The sequence below is a fragment of the Carcharhinus amblyrhynchos genome, chromosome 1 (assembly GCF_965287045.1).
Source record: "Carcharhinus amblyrhynchos chromosome 1, sCarAmb.v2.hapA, whole genome shotgun sequence".
Classification (NCBI taxonomy): domain Eukaryota; kingdom Metazoa; phylum Chordata; class Chondrichthyes; order Carcharhiniformes; family Carcharhinidae; genus Carcharhinus; species Carcharhinus amblyrhynchos.
This window is the reverse complement of record NC_137324.1, coordinates 68098155-68119119: the sequence shown is the minus strand read 5'-3', so window position 1 is coordinate 68119119 and position 20965 is coordinate 68098155. Positions and strand designations below refer to the sequence as shown.

Here is a 20965-nt window from a genome sequence, read left to right as displayed (position 1 = left end):
TTTTTTCTGTGTCCTGTACATTGTGTAGTCTATTACAGGGGTTTACAGACTGGATTCCACAGAGCCTTGGGGCCTGTGAGGCAGGGTGAGGGAAGTCACCAGTGGTGTTGGGGAGAGTGAGCTTTGCGAGGGGAAGTTGGGGATGGGAGAAGAGAGCTGGGCCTACGAGAGGATGTGAGGGGAAGAGAACAGGACCTGTGAAACCGTTGGAGGAGGATGGCAGGCTGGCAAGGGAATCATGGGGGAAGAGAGAGTGGAGCCTCTGTTGGGGTGGGGGGGGGAAATGTGGGGAGAGCATGGCCTGCAGGGAGAAAGAGAATGGAGTGGGAGCAAAGTCTAGCCTTAGGGCTGGACAGGGGTGGGGAGCTGGGTATCGGAGAGGTGTGTGGGTGTGTGTGTGTCCAAAATGAGAATCCAACATTCTAGCAGCAGTCTTCCCATTTGAACCAATGAAGCAGCAATACTCTCCCCAATTACAAACAAAGCTAAGTCCAGAGTGTCTTTTTAGTGGGAACTTTTTAAAATTATAGTAAATGTGCACATATAAGAAATAGAAAATAATTAATTAGGTTTATATCTATTGCACAAAAACAGTCTCTTGTGGTTTGGCTTTTCAACACAGTAAATAATATTTTTCAGCGGTTCGTTCGTTACTTTTTAGAGGTCAAAAGGATTCCATGGCTGGGAAGGTTTGGGAAACCCTGGTCTATTTTATCATTTACCAGTTCAGTAAGTATACTGTGATATGGCAGTAATTGGTTTAAATAATATCAAGTTTTGGAAGATTTTGCACACTCATTCTTCCTCACAACATTTCTAGTATGTAGGTTTATAAGCAACTTTAATATTTGCCTATTCTCAGCTTCTAGATCTACCCTGTCTGTACTGCAAAGAACAAAGAGAACAAAGAAAATTACAGCACAGGAATAGGCCCTTTGGCCCTCCAAGCCTGCACTGATCATGCTGCCCAACTTAACTAAAACCCCCTATCCTTCCAGGGACCATATCCCTCTACTCCCATCCTGCTCATGTACTTGTCAAGATACCCCTTAAAAGTTATGACTGTATCCGCTTGCACTACCTCCCCCGGTCCAGGCACCGACTCTACTCTGTGTAAGAAAAAAAAAATCTGCTTTGTACATCTCCTTTAAACCTTGCCCCTCACAAGTTAAACCTACTTCCTAGTAATTGACTCTTCCACCCTGGGAAAAAGCTTCTGACTATCCACTCTGTCCATGTCTCTCATAATCTTGTAGACTTCTATCAGGTCTCCCCTCAACCTCCGTTGCGCCAGTGAGAACAAACCAAGTTTCTCCAACCTCTCATAGCTAATGCCCTCCATACCAGGCAACATTCTGGTAAATCTTTTCTGTACTCTCTCCAAAGCCTACATATCCATCTGGTAGTGTGGTGACCAATATTGAATACTACATTCCAAGTGCAGTCTAACTAAGGTTCTATAAAGCTGCAACATGACTTGCCAATTTTTAAACTCAAAGCCCTGGCTGATGAAGGCAAGCATGCATTATGCCTTCTTGACTATCCACCTGCATTGCCATTTTCAGTGACCTGTGTACCTGTACACCCAGATCCCTTTGCCTATCAATACTCTTAGGGGTTCTGCCATTTACTGTGTATTTTCTATCTGTATTAGACCTTCCAAAATGCATTACCCCACATTTGTCTGGATTAAACTCCATCTGCTATCTCTCCTACTGACATCATCATCTGAGCTGTGATGGATGTGACCTTTTAAATGGTTTCAACCAATTTCCATCTCCCCAGAAGTTTTGGTTTCCAATCAAAGTTTCACCATTTACATTCCTTTTGTCCAATTACTACCACCCTCCCATATTCAATATAAATCTTGTCTTTTTTTGCCTTTAGCTCTGCCAAAGGCTCAGCCTGACTCAATGTTGGCTCTATTCTCTCCCTACACATGCTGTCAGGAGTTTCTCCAGCATTTTCTGTTTTTGTTTCAAATTTCAGCATCTGCAGTATTCTGCCTTAAAATCTAAAGTTGCCTGTGATCACAACATAATCCTGCCAAAGTCAGAGCTGTGTTCTTTTGTGGCACGTGTGCCTGTGCTTAAGTATTAAGTTTTTATTTATATTGTTACAAGTAGGCTTACGTTAACACTGCAATTAAGTAATCCTCTAATTGCCACACTCTGGTGCCTGCTCGGGTACACCGAGGGAGAATTTAGCAAAACCAATCTTTCTGACTGTGGGAGGAAACCCACGTAGACACAGGGAGAACGTGCAAACTCCGCACAGACAGTGACCCAAGCCTGGATTCGAACCAAGTTCCCTGGTGCTGTGAGGCAGCAGTGCTAACCATTGTATCCACCATACTTAGCACTACTTTTATTTCCTCGTACCTGCTGCATTTGGAATTTTAAAAAATACAGCACAGAAGGAAGATATCCAGTCCATCATGTTTGTGCCAATGCTTCCAATTAATGCCACTCTCTTGCAAATGTTTCCTTTTTGAATATATAATCTCTTTCCCGTAGCGCACATAGAACAGAAATCCTGCCTTTCAGTACAGTTGTGTCACAGGGTTTCGATGCTGTTGATTTGACATTCCCTCGTGCAGACAGATCACTACTCCCTGAAGAGATCTGAGGGTTCAGTGTGGAGGAGATTATGGTTAGATCAATCCTTGTCTCTGCCTTTTGAGTTTTCCAAAGACCGACAAGTTCCACAGTTCTTGTACTTTTTATACTCCTCAAGCATCTTATTTGTTCCCTGTTGCCTATACATGTCATACATCTCTCTCCTTTTTTATCAGCGTTCCAATATCCCTTGAACCAAGGTTCCTTATTCTTATTCACTTTGTCTTTAATCCTGACAAGAACGTAAAACTCTGCACTCTCAAAATTCCTCCTTTGAAGGCCTCCCACTTACCAATCACATCCTTGCCAGAGAACAGCCTGTCCCAATCAATGTTTTTTAGATCCTTTCTCATTTCTTCAAATTTGGCCTTTTTCCAGTTTGGAAGCTCAACCCAAGGACCAGATCTATCTTGATCTATGATCAAGTTGAAACTAATGGCATTATGACCACTGGAACCAAAGGTATACCTAAAAAAATTGTGTAACGAAAGTTGTAGAGAAGGCTCTTTCCTATACAAAAGCTATTGCATTTTAGAACTTGGGTTGGCCAACTAGAGTCTGCTTGGACAAAGAATCATGCACCAGCCCTTTCAATTTTTAGTGGTTAGGACATTTAACAGCCTCTGCAATCCAGATGAGGAATACACATTCTTTGTCAAAGGTGACATGGAAAGATGGGAGTCATGTGACATGAACCGCTAACTGAGAGAATCAGCTACGTGGTCTTGCTCTACTGAAAATCTCTCTCCATTTTTCCACATATCCAGCAGCAACACAGTATATTGATTCATCTTTGCATGCCTACTTCATTCCTCTACTGGAAAAGTAAATTATCCTGCATCAGTTCAGCTTGCTGACCTCTGAAAGGAATCACCATTGGATTTTGATTCTGGACTCACCTGAAATAATAATTCTTCTCTCTATAGTCTTTGACCAAAAAATCTTTCTTTCTCCATTTTTAGTTGAATGAATGCCCAAGGAGCTGCATAGTGCATGCACCACCTCCCCCTCCACACATTTTGTGTGCGAACAAACTATTCCTGTGAGGTTATTAATAGAAAATGGGACCACACCAAAACACAGAGTGGGAAACACGTCACTGATTATAAATTGAGAACCTGATCAAAACATTTTCTCTTTATGGATGGGTGATGAGGAGAAATTAGGGCTCTCTAAATCCAAATTGTCATGCCACTGGAGCTACTCACAACCAATGGCTCTATAGATCTGTTAATGTCAGTTGTGAATGTTGGTTGGCAATTAAACATCTGAACAGAAGATGAGGATCCAGAAACATTGGCATTCTCAATTAGGCAGTCCAGCACCTTGTGCAAAAGACAAGGCTGAAACATTTGTAACCATCTTCAGCCAGCAGTATCAAGTGGCTGATTCATCTCAGTTAGTTCCTGAGATCCCCTGCATTATAAAAGTCAGTCTTCAGCCAAGTCAATTCATTCCATATGAGTGCAGCAGATGCAGCAAAAGCTTTGGGCTCAGACTGTAATGCTTGAAGACTTGTGCTCCAGAACTTAGCTGCACACTTAACGCTGGCATCATAGTGGAAAATGACCCAGATGTGCCCTTTTACAAAAGACAAGACCTATCGAACCCAATAAATTATTACCTTTTCTGTCTACTCTCCATCAACACTAAAATGGTGGAAAGTATCAACAGTAAACAAATGAAAAATATTGGACCTCTTATGAAAAGCAAGATACTACAGATGCTGGAAATCTGAAGTAGAAAACAATGCAGGAAACATTGGACTGGCAGCATTTGTGGAGAGAGAGAATGTTGAGTCTGGATGACTCAGAGTAACAGACTCAAAATATTAACTCTGTATCTCTGTGAAATACTTTGGGAAGTGAAATGGTGCTATATACATCTAGGTTGTTGTCTAAGTTCGATGTTACATACAAAGTTGAATATCAGTAGTTTAATCGATGTTCTTAAGTTTGTGCCTCTGTCATGAAGATGAATCCCTTTCCAATCTACTCTAATAGGTGAGACGTCTCGTATTATTCAACTGTTGCCCCCAGTTTATAAAAAGTCTATTATCTTGGATATATCATTCATTGGGTTGAAAGAAGTCTTTATCATATTTGTGGAGATTTGGTCACATCTTGCACATAGTACAGGAGAATTTCAATGCAGTGGGTTGCACCAATAATAAAAGGTTTGTGTTTCTGATGCTTTAGGCAGCAATCTACAAAAGTACACTGGATTTCCTTTTGTTCACTCATGGGATATGGGTGTTGCTGGTATGGCCTGCATTTATTTCCCATCCACTAATTGCCATCAAGAAGGTGGTGATGAACTGCTGTCTTAAAATACTACAGTGCTTGTGATGCAAGTGCTTCCATAGTTGATAGGAAGTTCCAGGTTTTGACACAGCAAGTCAATGAAGGAACAGCAACATATTTCCAAGTCAGAATTGACTTGGAGGGTTTTTTTGCAGACTATGGTATCCCTACTGGTTGTAGAGATTGTGGGTTTAGAAGGTGCTGGCAAAAAAGTCTTCATATGTTGCTGCAATACATCATGTACACCCTGTTTTGGTGCCAGCAATGGAGGGAGTGAATGTTTTAATACTCTAATCCAGCCAGCAGCTTTTATTTCAGTAGTGTTGATTTTCTTATATGTTGGAACTACACTCATTCATGCAACTGGAAAGTATATCATTACACGCTGGAGTTGTACATGATGATAGGAGATGGAGATGGAGGGGGTGGGGGTGGGAGTGGGGGAGGGTTAGTCATCTCAGCTCCAGGACATCTCTGCATGAGTCCCTCAGGGTAGTGTTCTAGACCCAACTATCGCTGTTTCATCATAACCTTCCCTCCATCGTAAGGTCAGAAGCGAGGATGTTCACCAATGATTGCACAATGTTCAGCAGTATTGATGACTCCTCAGATACTGAAGCAGTCCATGTTTAAATGCAACAATATCCGGGCTTGGGCTGACAAGTGTCAAGAAACAATCACACCAGAAATGCCAGGCAATGACCAGCACCAATAGAAGTCAATCTAACCACTGTTCTTTGATATTCAATGGTGTTACCATCATTGAATCCCCCACTGTCAACATCCTTGGGGGTTACCATTGACCAGAAACTCAACTGGACTCACCACAAAAACATGATGGTTACAAGTGGTCAGAGGCTAGGCATACTGCAGCAAGTAATTCACCTCCTGACTCCCTGAAGCCTGTTTGTCATCTACAAGGCACAAGTCAGGAGTGTGCTGGAAAACTCCCCACTTGTCTGGGATAAGTGCAGTTCCAACAACACTCAAGAAGCTTAACACCATCTAGGACAGAGCAGCCCATTTGATTGGCACCACATCCTCAACATCAACTCCCTCCACCACCAAAGCTCAGTAATACACTGCTGTTGTACCTGTTAATGCTCAGATACTTTTGACCAGTTTGCTTACTCTAAGTTTTTACCCTAGTGTCCTTATTTGCAAGATGGACAAAGGATAAACACAAGGTTCAACAAGTTTATTAATAATACTATTAACCCTTAAATTATCCACATAAAACAAGAGGATACCCCAAAATAAAGTATACTACCTGCAAAGATGGTTTAGTTAAATTGCAGGCCCGATTCTCTGTGGTCTGTCGTTACTAAGATGGATCTTAGTGGCAGCTCTTCCTTCTCTGGTCAGGCTTCCGGATGATCAAGGTCGCCTCCTTTGTCAAGTCTTCGCTCCTGGTGTGTCTGAAATGTGTCCCTTTATCCCCCTGCTTGCCTTTCCAGAAACGTCTCTGGCTTTCGGATAATGAGGTCCCAGGAGGGGGTTCCAATACCCAATGGGTTTCTTGATGTCTGCCTGACAGGACACCAGGGTCCACCCTCAGATGTCCATCTCCATGCTGTTGTTTACATGTAACCTGTTTTCACATAAGGTAACTGCAGGAACTGTCGGTGGCAGAAAATCTGGCCCGATCTGGGCTTTTAACAATCGTCTGGTACATTTCAATGCGGTGCAATGATCTCCTGCTAAGTATCAGGACAGTGTGGCTATATAGAACATTGGTTAGGCCACATTTGGAATACTGTGTCCAGTTCTGGTCGTCACACTACCAGAAGGATGTGAAGATTTTGGAGAGAGTACAGAAAGGGTTTACCAGGATGTTGCCTGGTATGGAGGGTCTTAGCTATGAGGAGAGATTGAGCAAACTAGGGTTGTTCTCCCTGGAAAGACAGAGGATGAGGGGTGACCTAATTGAGGGATATAAAATTATGAAAGGCATAGATAGGGTCATTAGTGGGAAGCTTTTTCCCAAATCAGGGGTGACGAACACACAAGGGGTCACAAGTTCCAAGGTGAGGGGGGCAAGGGTCAATACAGATGTCAGGGGAATGTATTTTACATGTAGGGTGGAGGGGGCCTGAAATGCACTGCCAAGCAAGGTGGTTGAGGCAGTCACGCTGGGATCGTTTGAGACTTATCTAGATAGCCACGTGAACAAACTAGGAATAGAGGGATACAAACAAATGGTTTAGTTGGGCGCAGGCTTGGAGGGCCAAAGGGCCTGTTCCTGTGCTGTGCTGTTCTTTGCCACAATCTTTGATGGGTCAGGTCCAGACATGTTTGTGTATTTGTACAATTGGCCTGCCTGAGGTTTGACTGTGTTTGATTTTAATACACCCAGTTCTTTACTTTAGGATATCCAATTTTGTTAGGCTTAAAACTAGGCCCTGTTTATATTATCACACTGCACTGCCAAAATTCAAAGATCCTTGGATAGCACCTTCCAAACACAAGACCACTTCCATCTAGAAGGACAAGGGCATCAGATACCTGGCACACCACCACTTGGAAGCTCCCCGCCAAACCACTCACCATCCTGACTTGGAAATATATCGATGTTCCTTTGCGCTCAGTGGGTCAAAATCCTGTAATTCCTTCTCTGACATTTTGGGTTTTGGGTTAACCCACTGCTTAGGGACTGTAGCAATTCAAGAAGGCATCTCATCACCACCTTCTCAAGGGCAACTTGGGATGGGTAATAAATGCTGGCCCACTAGCGATACCAACATCACACAAAGGAATAAAAACAGAATTTCTAACCTCTGATCTGCGCTTGTGGCTGTCGTGCTGCTATGACCAGTCAATGGTAATCGCCTAACAATATTTAAGCTGGGTCACTTTGCAAAGGTTTTTTTTAATTCATTCATAAAGTGAGAGCATTTATTGCCCTTGAACGGAATGTCTTGCTAGGCTATTTCAGAGTCAAGCATATTGCTGTGATTAATAGAATAGTGGGTTTCCTCCCCTAAAAGAAAAAGAACATGAGTAAACCAGATAGGTTTCTACAATCAAGGTTTTATGGTCATCATTAGACTTTTAATTCCAGACTTTGTGAATTCAAATTTCACCAACCACCATAGAGTTGAACCTGGGTCTCCAGAGAACTACCCTGGGACGCTGGCTGACTAATCCTGTGACAATATCATGATATTAATTGCATCACTGTTGCAGAGGAGGCAGTAAAACGTGAAGGTGAAGGGGTTAGAACCTCTTGTTTGCATATAAGTGTCAAGCAATGTTACTTGTCCCATATCAACCGAAGCCTGACAGCTGACCAAGTTGTATTACGTGCTACTTCTGACTGTTACAATACCTGAGCAATTGCAATTGCAAAATGGACTAAATACTGTTTACATAGAACATAGAACACTACAGCACAAACAGGCCCTTCGGCCCACAAGTTGCGCCGATCATATCCATACCTACCAGGAACTATCTGTAACTCCTAATCCCATTAAATCCCATGTATTCATCCAGAAGTCTTTTAAAAGACCCCAGTGAGTTTGCCTCTACCACCACCAACAGCAGCCGATTCCACTCGCTTACCACCCTCTGAGTGAAAAACTTACCCCGCCGTCTTCTCTGTACTTGCTCCCCAGCACCTTAAACCTGTGTCCTCGCGTAGCGACCATTTCAGCCCTGGGAAATAGTCTCTGAAAATCCACCCTATCTATTCCTCTCAACATTTTATAAACCTCTATTATGTCGCCTCTCAACCTTCGTCTCTCCAGGGAGAATAGACCTAGCTCCCTCAACCTATCTTCATAAGACATGCCTCCCAATCCAGGCAACATCCTTATAAATCTCCTCTGCACCCTCTCAATAGCTTCCACATCCTTCCTGTAGTGAGGCAACCAGAACTGCGCACTGTACTCCAAGTGGGGTCTGACAAGGATCTAATAAAGCTGCAGCATTACCTCCCGCCTCCTAAACTCAATCCCTCGATTAATCATCAGCACACATGTCCTTTTCTGATCTTATCATGGAGAGGTAATTGATTTAGTAGCTAAAGGTGGATTGGTCTATGACATTATCCTGAGGAACTTCTGCAACAACATCATGGGACTGAGGTGGTTGACCACGAACACCACAACCATTTTTTTGTGCTTGGTACAATTCTAGCCCAGATGTTATTCCCATATTCCACAATGTCACCTTGTTTGTCAAGGATAATTACTCTCAGCTCACCTCTGGAGTTCTGTTTCGTCTTAGAATCATAGAACCCTAAGTGCAGAAAGAGGCCCTTCGGCCCATCGAGACTGTACTGACCACAATCCCACCCAGGCCCTACCCCCACATATCCTTACATATTTTACATGCTAATCCCTCTAACTTAAGCATCCTAGTACACTAAGGGGCAATTTTAGCATGGCCAATCATCCTAACCCGCACATCTTTAGACTGTGGGAGGAAACTGGACCACCCAGAGGAAACCCACACAGACACGAGGAGAATGTGCAAACTCCACACAGACAGTGACCCGAGCCGGGAATCGAACCCAGGTGCCTGGAGCTGTGAAGCAGCAGTGCTAACCACAGTGCTACTTTGCTGCCCCTTCTTGTTATGACCAAGGCTGAAATGAGGTCTAGAGACAAGTGATACTGGTAACGTCTAAATGATAGCACAGCTGACAATATTTTCCACCACTTTGCTGATGATCGAGAGTAAACTGTCAGGTGGTAAGTGGGAGAATTGGACTGGAGCACCCTGTAACCATATTGCCAACGACAAAGTAGCTAGTATGACTCATGCTGCCTCAAGTGGACCCTGAAATCTTGATCTGGCAGCCATCAGAAAATTCAGTCATAAATCTAGAGCTTGATTGAGTTATGGAAAGCAAGAAGTCATTATTGAAGCACTACAGCTCCAGGCCATAAAAACCACTGTTCACTAAGTTTTGGAATTTGTCCATGCTGTGCAGGGAGATAGCAGCAGTATGCTGTTTTATAGCAACTTGCGCTATTCACCATTTGATTTGCAACAAGGCCCTAGAACCTACCATTTACCACAAACCTGTTCTTAAGTTGTTGCATGATAACACATACCTATGCTTCTGGCTTTAAGGTCAAGAATAATTGACCTTCAGTTATGTTGAGGCAGACACCCTTCTCCATTGAACCCTACTAAGGTGGAAACTGAGCAAGAATCCTGAGATCAGCATGGATTTGCTTAGGAATGCTTAAGTTTTACTAGTTAAACTGCAGTAAAATACATAGCTACACGTGTAGCTTCTACCAATGATCTCTGGACTGCACATGTATTTTTCCCATAGAGAGGAAATGAACTTAAAAATGTGAAACAAGATTGATACTTTGCTCTGACAAAGAGTCAAAAGATGAGCTGTTCTTTCTCCACAGATGCTTTCAGAGGCATTTTCTGCTTTTGTTTCAAATTCTAGCATCTGTAGTAATTCGCTTCTATGTTTGACTGACACTTTATTGTGAAGAATTGTACCAAAGGAATACCACATAATGAATGTGCACACTCAGTAAATTGCTAAGCTAAAGTTTTGCCTATGTAGAAGATTCAACAGCTCTATCTGAATACCAGGGATATTTCCTGGTGTCCTGGCAGAAGCTCCTCCCTCAACTACTATAACCAAAAGCAATTACCTGATAATTTATCTATTTACTGCGTTCAAAGATAGCTGTCACATCTGCAGCTGTCTCTCAATACAGGTATTTCAACATTAATTCAGATTTAAACACTGTGATAACAAAAGGTAACTGCAAAGCCAGATATTCTTTTCCCCAACATAATTGGTAAAGCTTTAATGAATGTTTAAAATTTGAACACTTCCAAACATTAATGCCAATGTTCTCAGCTGATCTTCAGATCACCTGCAATGGTTTACTAGTGGCAGCACTGTTCATTTTCTCTTCCCAACCACCATTTTCTATTCTTCCAAATCCCGATCATATCTGGCCCAGCTATCCATAACTACACCTGGACATTGTGTAACAGATTAGTCCCAAACCAAAACCAGTTCTCACTGAAAATTCACCATGCATTTCCCCCGCTGGCCAGACCAGCACAAATTGCCATCCCAACTGTTCTCGAGAAAGTGGTGGTGAATCACCTTCTTCAATGGTACCAGTCCATGTGCTGTAGGTACATCTACACTACTGATAGGGAGGCAGTTCCAGGATTTTAACTCAGCAACAATGACGGAATGGTGATACAGTTCCAAGTCAGGATGGTGTGTAGCTTGAAGAACAATTTGCAGGTGGTGGTGTTCTCATACGTTGGCTGTTCTTATCCTTCTTGATGATAGAGGTCAAGTATTTGGAAGGTGCAGTCGAAGGAGCCTTGGTGAGCTGTGACTGTGCATCTTATAGATCATACACAATGCTGCTGTTGTGAATTTGTGCTGGAGAGTGAATTTTGAAATTGGATAAGTATCAACAAGCAAGCTGCTTTGTCCTGGATGGTTTCAACCCTGAGTGTTGTTTGGGTTGTATCCATCCAGGCAAGGGGAGAGTATTCCATCATACTCCTGACTTGTGCTTTGTACATGGTGGATAGGCTTCATGGAGCCAGGAACAAATTACTCGCCATAGATTTCTCAGTCTCTAACCTGCTCTTGTAGTCATAGTCTTTATAGGCAGGTGCAGTTCATTTTCTGGTCAATGCTAACTGCCAGTATTTTGATTTGGACTTTAAGAAAGCCTTTGATAACGTTCTTCATGGCAGGCTGATACAGAAAGTGAAGTCATATGGGATCTGAGGTGAGCTGATAAGATGGATACAAAATTTGCCTGGGGCATAGAAAACAGAGTAGCAGTGGAAAGGTATTTTTCTGACTGGAGGTCTGTTGTGCTGGGGCTACACACAAACACACAGATATATATAATATATACGAGAAAGAGAGGAAATGTAGGTGAGACCTGAGCTGAAAGATGGCAGATGGAGTTTAACCTGGACAAATGTTGCAATTTGGAAGGTCAACTGGAGAAGGAAAGGGGCCCTTGGAAATATTAGCAGAGGGATCTAGACATGCAGATTCACATTCCCTGAAGGTGGCAACTCAGGTCAACAAGGCGGCCAGGAAGACATATGGCCTGCTGGCCTTCATCGGTTAGAGCTTTGAGTATAGGAATTGGAAAATCATGTTGCAGATGTATATGATTTTGGTTAGGCCACATATGGAGTATTGTGTACAATTTTGGTTGCCACACTACTGGAAAGATGTTGATGCATTGGAGGTTTACCAAGATGTAGAACACAGAACATTATAGCGCAGTACAGGCCCTTCAGCCCTTGATGTTGCACCAACTAGAGAAACCAATCTAATGACCCTCTAACCTAAACTATTCTAATATTATCCATATGTCTATCCAATGACCATTTGAATGCCTTTAAAGTTGGCAAGTCCACTACTGCTGCAGGTAGGGCATTCCACGCCCTTACTACCCTCTGAGTAAAGAACCTACCTCTGACATCTGTCCTTTATTTATCACCCCTCAATTTAAAGCTATGTCCCCTCGTGTTAGTCATCACCATCCCAGGAAAAAGGCTCTCACTGTCCACCCTATCTAATCCTCTGATCATCTTATATGCCTCAATTAGGTCACCTCTTAACCTTCTTCTCTCTAACGAAAATAACCTCAAGTCCCTCAGCCTTTCCTCATAAGACCTTCCCACCATACTAGGCAACATCCTGGTAAATCTCCTCTGCACCCTTTCCAATGCTTCCACATCTTTCCTATAATGCGGCGACCAGAACTGTACACAATACTCCAAGTGCGGCTGCACCAAGGTTTTGTACAGCTGCAACATGATCTCATGGCTCCAAAACTCAATCCCTCTACCAATAAAAGCTAACACACTGTATGCCTCCTTAACAACTCTATCAACCTGGGTGCCAACTTTCAGGGATCAATGCACATGGACACCAAGATCTCTCTGCTCATCCACATTACCAAGAGTCTTTCCATTAGCCCAATACTCTGTAATCCTGTTACTCCTTCCAAAAAGTGAATCACCTCACACTTTTCCGCATTAAACTCCATTTGCCACCTCTCAGCCCAGCTCTGCAGCTTATCCATGTCCCTCTGCAAACTGCAACATCCATCTGCACTGTCCACAACTCCTCCAACTTTAGTGTCATCTGCAAATTTACTAACCCATCCTTCTACACCCTCATCTAGGTCATTTATAAAAATGACAAACAGCAGTGGCCCCAAAACAGATCCCTGCAGTACGCCACTAGTAACTGAATTCCAGGTCGAATATTTCCCATCAACCACCACCCGCTGTCTTCTTTCAGCTAGCCAATTTCTGATCCAAACCGCTAAATCACCCTCAATCCCATGCATCCGTATTTTCTGCAGTAGCTTACCATGGGGAGCCTTATCAAACGCTTTACTGAAATCCATAAACACATCAACTGATTTATCCTCATCCACCTCTTTGGTCACCTCCTCAAAGAACTCAATAAGGTTTGTGAGGCACGACCTACCCTTCCCAAAACCGTGTTGACTATCCCGAATCAAATTATTTCTCACTAGTTGATTATAAATCCTATCTCTTATAATCCTTTCCAAAACATTGCCCACAACAGAAGTAAGGCTCACTGGTCTATTAATTTCCAGGATCGTCTCTACTCCCCTTCTTGAACAAGGGGACATTTGCTATCCTCCAGTCTTCTGGTACTATACCTGTAGACAATGATGACAAAGATCAAAGCCAAAGGCTCTGTAATCTCCTCCTTAGCCTCCCAGAGAATCCTAGGATAAATCCCATCCGGCCCAGGGGACTTATCTATTCTCACACTTTCTAGAATTGCTAACACTGCCTCCTTATGAATCTCAATCCCACCTAGTCCAAAAGCCTGTATTCTCAGTATTCTCTTTGATTACATTGTCTCTTTCCTGTGTGAACACTGACGAACAATATTTATTTAGTGCCTCTCCTATCTCTTCAGACTCCATGCAAAACTTCCCACTACTGTTCTTGACTGGCCCTAATCTTGCCTTAATCATTCTTTTATTCCTGACATATCCATAGAAAGCTTTAGGGTTTTCCTTGATCCTACCTGCCAAAGACTTCTCATGTCCTCTTCCAGCTCTTCTTAACTCTCTCTTTAGGTTAACTTAAACTGGCTAACTTGTAACTCTCCAGTGCCCTAACTGAGCCATCATATCTTATCTTTACGTAAGTCTCCTTCTTCCTCTTCACAAGAGATTCAACTTCCTCCCTGCCTGACAGGTACATATTTATCAAGGACACGCAATAGCTGCCCCTTGTTCAAGATCCACATTTCAATTGTGCCCATCCCCTGCAATTTCCTTCTCCAACCTATGTATCCTAAATCTCGCCTAATCACCTCCTTTCCCCCTGCTATAACTTTTGCCCTTTGGTATATACCTATCCCTTTCCATCACTAAGGTAAATGTGACTGAATTGTGGTCACTATCACCAAAGTGCTCACCTACCTCCAAGTCTAACACCTAGTCTGGTTCATTTCCCAGTACCAAATCCAATGTGGCCTCACCTCTTGTTGGCCTATCTACATACTGTGTCAAGAAACAAAAACTGACCCCTCTGAAGTACTTGAACTATAACTTTACAAATATTGACTGGAAAAGCTAAAGTCCCCCATAACAACTACCCTGTTACTTTCGCTCCTATCCAGAATCATCTTTACAAATCCTTTCCTCTACATCTCTGGAACCTTTCGGAGGCCTATAAAAAACTCCCAGCAGGGTGACCTCTCCTTTCCTCTTCCTAATCTCAGCCCGTACTACCTCAGTAGACGATACTGATACAGCCCATACCACTTCAGTAGATGTTGTCTAGTTTGGAGAATATGGACAAAGAAGAAAGGTTGAACAAACTTGGATTGTTTTCATTGGAGTGTCGGAGGATGAGGGGAGACCTGATAGAGGTTTACAAGATTATGGCAGGCTTGGATCGAGTGGCTAATCAGAGTCTTTTTCTCAGGGTCGAAGGGTCAATTACTCGGGAGCATAGTTTGGAAGTGAGAGGGGGAAGTTTAAAAGAGATGTAAGGGGCACAGTTTTCATACAGAGAGTGGTGAATGCCTGGAACGCACTGCCAAAGGAGGTGGTGGAAGCAGATTCTACAATAACTTTCAAGAGGCATCTGGATAGATATATGAATAGGCGGTGAATAGAGGGATGTGGACCACACAGGGACAAGAAAATATTAGAGACGCACCTGTGTCAGCACAGACCTGGTGGGCTGAAGGGCCTGTTCCTATGCTGTGCTGTCCTTTGTTCTTTGGTAGGATGGATTTCAGCAATGGGAATTGCTTACTGACATTATAACAAACTGCAAGAGTATAAAAATCCACGGTGGTCATTAACTGAGCTTTTGAGATGACAGTTTAAATTATTCCCATTTTATTTAATTTCTTTTTAGAAATAAGAGAATTCCTTGGGTACTTGTGTTCTATTTGGTGTCTGCCCTCTTATTTGCAATACAGATGGTCCACATTGACCAAAAAATACTTCTGTGATTCATTTAAGAGTCATTATAGTTAAATCACTACAAGTTTATCAAGAATAATGAAACCAAGACTAAATGAGAATCAGCTGATAACAGGATACAGTATTGCTACATCGACTATATTAGTGTTTAAGTTCACAATTGAAATATTCTTTTGAATAGAACAATGTGCTGTATGAGTTATCCAAATATTTCTTCTTAGTTACTATAACATTCATGTACTCAGTTCCTGTGGAAGTAAATTGTTTTAACGAGGCCATTAAACAACCTAAAAATGAGAAAGCATCAAAGAGGGAGTAAACCAGCTGAGACACACATATAACTACATAAATGGAGCAGAAAAGGCAGGAATATAAATGATATATTAAATTCATCTTGCAAATCTTAATTCTATGTCAGGAACAAATGCTATTTAAAACTAATATAATTCTGACTTGAAAATGAATATAGACTAGATAATGCCACGATATCGGTAAGAAAAAAAAGTGATGCACTGTGCTATTGCTAAGTTAACAAAGGCACTGCGTGTTACAAAACCATATATTAAAAACAAAAACTATTTCAAAACCCATGCATCCATGTCTAGCTTCCTTTAATTTTTTTCAGTATTTTACAAAAGGCTACTTAGAAACTTAAGATCAAAACATCACAAAAAGTACTTAAAAGTAAATCTTACACACAACCCTTCACTATTCCAAACAATTCTGTAACTAACATGATTTAAAGTAAAATATTATGATTCAAAAATATCAATTATTATATTTGGGTGTCCTGAGCTGCCAAGATCAGGGTTCTCGATTGATGTTAAGCAACTATCTCTCCTAATTTGATGACTAATTGAAAACAAAGGTTATATTTTTCTAAATGCCCACAGTTTCCAGTCAACTTATCACAATGAACACAACAGTTTGTCAAAGCTCTCCAAACATTATATTGTCATCTACAGTACTAAATCATATCTCAATGTGGCTCATGTATGGATTATGTGAAGTTCTGATTGCATTAAATACACATTTTACATTAATTGGAAAGATGCTGCATTAAACTTAACTTTTCACATTCAGAAACATTTTACTGATGCTTGCAGGAGGTAAACTGGTAAAATGAATGAATTGAAATTTTGCATCGTAAGTATACAAATGAGATAACAAGTGGTAATTACAAATGAGAAATCATTAACTTGTACAGTTTTGTCCAGCTGGAATTTGTCAGATCATACCAGTACAATGGTTTACATTGCTTTAATACTACATTTCAAATACAAAGTTTAAATTAACTTAGAAGAAAATTTTATAATATACATAACTGATGAGATTTTGAACATAAACATTGCCACAGAAATCAAAAAAATTAGGGACAGCAGGCTAAAGTTTTCCTAAAACTTTGTTTCCCAATGATGTCTCCACTGTTCATCTGAACAGCATGAAGCATCAACACTGTAAACTATTCCACACACTCATTTGTAAGCTTCAAGTTACCAGTGCTCCAAAATGTATTAATACATTAGTAATCACCATTTAAATCTATATTTTAATTAATCATTTTTAGGAAAAGTAAACACTCAAATTAAAACTTTGAAATGAGGAAACTTTGTAATTGAATCCTATTCTTTCATTTAGAAATTACCATAACATCTAGTGCATGTTCTGACTTTGCTTGAAATACAACCCCTCCCAATAGTTCACTTTAGTTTCAATATTCTTTATAGCTGGTAAAATGAAATGCTGTAAAGCATTTTACAGTAATTTTAAAAATTCAGTGTACACTGCAAAACAGCTACACTCAGGCTTAATTGATATAGGATATGTATGTGGAATGTCAAGCTGTATTTGTGTACCATCTCAAGACATTTCAGATCATCTGCTATTTTAAATACATTGATGATATGGCACATATTTTGTGAGATAATAGAACAAACTAGACAAAGGATGGCTCAAACACACAACTAAAACAGAAAAATACATAGCACAATAAATTAATTCACACAGGAAACAAGGAATGCATTTTTATTAAGTAATAGCTGTGCCTAATGTTGGGGCACCTGCTGGTTTGAAGACACCTGCTGCTTTGGGGACATCAGCCTCTGGCACAGAGAAAACAGGAAAAGCTCACTCTGGTCTATGGGAAGTTACTTCACACCACAAATGGGTTGTGCATGCATACAAACACACTTCAAAACTGAACAGCCAGCTATAATAACAAAATGTAACCACATCAATTTAGAAATAAAATAAAAAATACAGAGTATCTAAAAGCATAATCTCCACAGTTATTTTGACACAGTTTTTAAAAAAAAGTTGGCAAGGATTTTCTTTCCAAAGTTTCTTGGCAAAGCCCAAAAACTGTCAAATAAAGTACTTCATAAAGTCCTAACCCTGTGAATTTGTGCTGTTGGATTAGAAGCAATAGTAGTAATACCATGGGAGTGTGTTCAGAAGAAAACTTATTCAAGTCAAAGAATAGAAAGTTTCAATTGATGTAGTTCCAAAAGTTCTTAGCGTTCCAGTGATTGGATTCTGGTGACCACAGCTGACATTAGTAAGGAAGTTTCAGTAACAAAGATTTAGTGAATCAGTTAATCCTTAGCAGGGTCTGTCATTTAAATAGCTCGTGGCCGTTTGGGATTGATCTGCTTACTAGCCTGTTCTTCCTCCTGAAGAGCTGTACGGAAGGCTTTTACTTTATCTGTAAACGAAAGATACAAGAGATTCATATGCTGCAGGAAAAGGTAATTTTCACTTTGGGTGGTGGCAGAAGTGATTGGGAAAAGAAAATAATTATTGCAAGTTTTCTGACAGCTAAAGTGAATATTTTACATCCAATATATGCTCAGTAGTGTGCACAGGAGAAATGGCCAAATCTATATGATATGATGAATTAGGATAATTAATTGTATTACTCACCATAAAAGATAGCTTTATAACAATGAACAGTACCAGTTTAAAATGAGTGATAGAAACTGAACCTCTTTACAAAATATAAGTGTATATTTATATTAACTCTATTAACTCAAACAATTTTTCCCATTTCTGTGAATCATGGGCAGAAATTATCTTAAGTAATTTTTAAATTTCAATCTCAATTCCTCACATTAAACTCGTTAAAGTTCAGGACTTCATCAACTCATTAAAACAGTGAGTAATTGTTTGTGGGATCTGGCAAGGTCAGCATTTATTGTCCATTCCCAATTGCCCTAGAGAAGGCGCTGATGAGCTGTCTGCTTGAACCACTGCAGTCCATGTGGTGTAGGTACAACTACAGTGCAGTTAGGGAGAAGTTCCAGGATTTTGAGGTTGTATCAATGAAGGAATGGCAAAATATTTTCTCATTGGGATCATGCCATAAAGATGTGCTTATACCAATCGCATTTAATCCACTAGCTGGAAACTTGGACTCATACTTTTAAGAACTGAATTTTTAAGAAGTCTGAAAAGGGTGACTAGAAATCAGTCAAACAATGGCTGCCCAAATTTGCATTAGAGAGATACATTCACTTGTAATGCTGATTGCTTGCGATTACACTTCTGTAAACCTACCTCTCAATTCTGTTAGAATTTCAACTTTCTGGTCTAAAATAGCTTCCAGCTGTGTGGAGTATGCATCCACATCATAATCCACTTCTTCAGTCATCTCCAAAAGTGCTTTTTCATCCTCTAACCACCGAATAGATTCCTGCAGATGCAACCAAACCAAATGTAGATACTGCACAATAACTAGTTGTAAACTCTTCTAACCAGTTAATTCAAAATAACTTTGTCCTTGAGCTAGTCGGTTTTGTAAATCTTTAAATAAAATAATTCAAACCATTAATACAAGTTAAAAGTAATCAACTTGTTCCATGACACCTCACACTCAGAATCCCTACAGTGCAGAATGAGGCCATTCAGCCCATTGTCTCCGTACCGACCACAATCCCACCCAGGCCCTATTCTCATAGCCCCACATGTTTACCCTGCAAATTCCCTAACACTAGGGTCAATTTAGCATGGCCAATCAACCTAACTCGCACATCTTTGGAGGAAATCAGAGCACCCAGAGGAAACCCACACAGACACAGGGAGAACATGCAAACTCCACACAGACAGTGGTCTGAGGATGGAATTGAACTTGGGTCCCTGGCACTATGAGGCAACAATGCTAATCACTGTGCCACCCAATTCTCAAAAAGCATTAATTCATTAAGGTGATACACAAAAAATTATTTGGCAAAACAGGGTTAGTGTTAGTGAGTATCATATTAACATTAAGAAGTGAGGGGGTAATGGACAGGAATTAGACATTACGAAAGAGCAAGTCAGTTTTAGGTTGGTTAGCTGCAACTAGTGGGATGCCACAAGGTTCATTGCTTAAACCTCAGTTGTTTATGGAACAGAATTTTATTTTTGCCTGCCAGTGGGTTTACAAGGGGGAGGGGCCCTTAAAATTCCTGGAGTAGCCTTACAGCCATCCTCCCCAGGCAGCCTTCCTAAGAGGCCTTAAGTGGTCAATATCACTTACTGCCTGGCCCCACACTTACCTGGTTGTGGACTCCAGGAGTTAGAATCTGAAGACTGTAATCCCAGTCCTGGCACTGCAATGCTATAGGGCTGCCGGTCAATCAGATAAGCCAGCAGAACTTCAGAGGGGTGGAATCTAGTCTCCAGCCAATTAATGCCACTCGGATGTGCTCCCAGTTGTTTCTTCAGATTGTGGGGTGGGAAACCCTACCATTTAAAAAGATCCTAGTCATGAAGTACATTAATGACTTGGGCAAGGTGACCAAGTACTGAGGACATAAAGCTTGGTGAGGAAGTAAGCTGTAAAGAAGGCACAGAGACAGCAAAAGCATTTAGGTTAAATAAATGCCCTCGAGGAAAATGGTAGTGAGCTACCTTCTTGAACTGTCACAACCCATGCGATGCAGGTTCACTCAGTGTTGTAAAGTGAGGTGGAAGAGGGTTTCCACTGAGGGAGAAAACCAGCCATGATCTTATTGAATGGTACAGCAAGATTGTGTGGTGAATGGCCTACTTTCTTATGTTATATTCTACTTTGCTAGCTAAGAATCTTTGCTTTAAATTTGTTCTTGAATTCTTTGTCCATTGTGAATATGGAAGTGAGCTTTTTTTTTTAAAATATGTGTACAAATTTCTAACTGGCCAAAAACAGCCCTTGAAATCATTAAAAATATTTTTGGAAGTACTGACTAGAGATTCTCCTTCCCACAAAGAATTTCTGTACAATTTGAATTGTTAATGGTGCCATGATTAGAAACAAACTAACATTGATCCTAATTGAATGAATCTTACTATGCCCATAACCAAATTTACATTCAATAATTCCGTAAATTATTAGGTTAAACTGATATCGGTTAAGAGGATATTTAGGAGTGAAACTGTGTCGAGCTAGCTAGCAATAGGGCGGAAACTTTGGGACAGAAAAAGTAAAAACAACTGTTCCCCAGGTTACTGCAGCAAGTGTAGCTCACTGGGAAAGAACTGATGATCACTTTAGTAACTGACATAATTGTACAACATTCCTGTGGACTTATTTGAGGAAATGTGTGCACAAATTTAT

General features: G+C 41.0%; 1 protein-coding gene across 4 annotated transcripts in view; it reads right to left on the bottom strand.

Annotated features, from left to right (window-relative positions):
- Positions 1 to 15350: 15350 nt before the first annotated feature.
- The window catches only part of LOC145341455 (kinesin-like protein KIF2A), a 110118-nt gene continuing 104503 nt past the window's right edge, over positions 15351 to 20965 (bottom strand). For all 4 annotated transcript variants that reach the window (XM_080186427.1, XM_080186418.1, XM_080186441.1 and 1 more), the window contains 2 exons: positions 18946 to 19081; positions 15351 to 18094 (listed from right to left, as the gene is read on the bottom strand). In XM_080186427.1, the coding sequence (XP_080042553.1) occupies positions 18009 to 18094; positions 18946 to 19081 (222 nt within the window). In that variant the 3' untranslated portion in view covers positions 15351 to 18008. The remainder of the gene's footprint in view (positions 18095 to 18945; positions 19082 to 20965) is intronic.